The following is a 1,913-nucleotide window of genomic DNA, read 5'->3' as shown; positions in this document are numbered from 1 at the left end:
ACATAATACTAACACTTTGAATATATAATTCTCTCGAAAATAATTCAGTTTAGCCTTCAAACCCATCTCGGAGACAACTGAAAACGAACTGCAGTACTTAAGTTCAATAAGTGAAATATTCTCAATACACTTCATGACGCAGAGAATAAATATTTAAGAACACAGTTAGCTGTGTAATATGGGAAAGGGGTCATTTTGAAGTTACGAATTTCTAAGGCTAAATTACAGTCTTTTTAAATTGCTAGGTTCTTCTTTAAGTAGATTATTGGTTTGTATTATTCTGGTTTGTATTCCAATTTGATATTCTGGACTTGAGGTTTTAACTATGGAATTGGTATATTTTATTTTATGATATTTTATGGATTACTAGCAAACCCGGCAATGTATTGCTAAATTTGGGGATTTAATTATATTAATCATCTAATATCTTGTCCAATATTACATTATTAGATTATTCTGTCAGTTTACCTATCTATATACTGTAAAAATCTTACCCTTTTTTAGGATTGGCGAAGAAGTGGGGACATTTTTTATCTGGGCATATGTTCCCAACTCGCCTGTGGTCATTTTTTTTTTAATCTGAAAGATACTTCCCTCACTGGTTATTCGTTATTTTTGTAAAATTTTTTTTATATTTTATTTTACAAGTTACTGTACCTCACCTTTGTCATATTTCTAACTAGTTCTAACGAGTGTTTTTCTACAATATATTTCCCTAGATTTTATTGGTTAGGTAAAACAATTTTTTTCAGCCATGTAGGTATTGACATAATTTCCATTGTGAAATTAAAAGTTTGACTAATTATGAGGTTTATTAAAGTACATGAATACGGGACAATAGTCCCAACACGTTGTACATCATTATGATAATTTAGAATAAAATATATTCGAATTGGAAGTTTTTGACCTCAAAAACATTTATTGTAATTGACTCAACAGACTTCCTAAAAAGAAAATCCAGAATATTCTCCAGTTTTGTATTTAGAATTTTACCACACCTGGCTGTATCTATTAGTAACTAGTTTCAAGTCCATCTATATGTATAATTCCTTAAATTATTATTATTATTTCTTTCATGTATTTTATAAATCAAACAATTTTTTAAACATATTTTCGTGTTTTCTCTGTATACTTATTTTAATGTTTTTTTTTTTTTAATTCATACAATGTTTGTATCTCGTTTTTCATTTAGATCTGACAAAGTCCTGCAAAGTGGGGCGAAACGTTAGTAGTTTTCATCTACTACTTTGATACCTTTAATGACGCCACAAGATAGCCTTACCACAATTTACTTTGTACAGTTAACTGTCTTCTTCCTGAATTTGTTGACCTATTTTACTGGAAGTCTACATTTTTCTAATTCTTTGTAAATATAATATTGTTTAGTGGAATCAGCAATATTTTTTTCTTATGCTTCAGAAAGAGAAAAATACAAATAATTCTGTACATAATTTCTCTTCTACCGGAGAAATCGGGAATTTCAGTAGCTTTAAACCTTATCATAACGACAGGAACATTTCGAAAAACAAGACATATGCATACGTTCAGGATTTCAAAAATTTATTGTGAACAAATATTCGAACCAATCCCTCTTATGTATATACTAGCAGACCCGCCAATACTTCGTTACTCCAATATTAAGGGATGTATATGGATTTATTAAACACAATTGATAGTTTGTTAGAAATTATTGTACACTTTATTATTATGATTAGTAACAAAAATAGTTTGTTATTAACAACCCTCACTGTACATCAATATTTAAAAAAATCTGACCGAGTAACCATTATAATAACCACCAACAGAATGTTCTTATAATTTTTTGTTAATTTAGTATAGCTTGATATTTTTATTCTTCTGAAAGAGATAGTATGTAAATCTGTTCAGTAATAACAAAGTTTATTGTGGACAAA

The 1,913-nt window shown here is 28.5% G+C and overlaps 1 protein-coding gene across 3 annotated transcripts in view; it reads right to left on the bottom strand.

Moving 5' to 3' along the window:
• Positions 1-1,913, bottom strand: part of LOC106686225 (uncharacterized) — a 25,021-nt gene that overhangs the window by 9,633 nt on the left and 13,475 nt on the right. Inside the window, exon 1 of one of the 3 annotated variants that reach the window (XM_014429404.3) lies at positions 14-107. The exons of the other annotated variants lie outside the window; for them this stretch is intronic. Within the exon in view, the coding sequence (XP_014284890.3) occupies positions 14-66 (53 nt within the window). The 5' untranslated portion in view covers positions 67-107. Of the gene's footprint in view, positions 1-13; positions 108-1,913 lie in introns of those variants that run through there. 3 annotated transcript variants of the gene reach the window in all.

This window comes from Halyomorpha halys, unplaced genomic scaffold (assembly GCF_000696795.3).
Source record: "Halyomorpha halys isolate HHAL.00 unplaced genomic scaffold, Hhal_1.1 Scaffold799.1, whole genome shotgun sequence".
In the NCBI taxonomy this organism is placed as follows: Eukaryota; Metazoa; Arthropoda; class Insecta; order Hemiptera; family Pentatomidae; genus Halyomorpha; species Halyomorpha halys.
The sequence above is the reverse complement of the archived record's forward strand: the minus strand, read 5'-3'. Positions and strand labels throughout refer to the sequence as shown.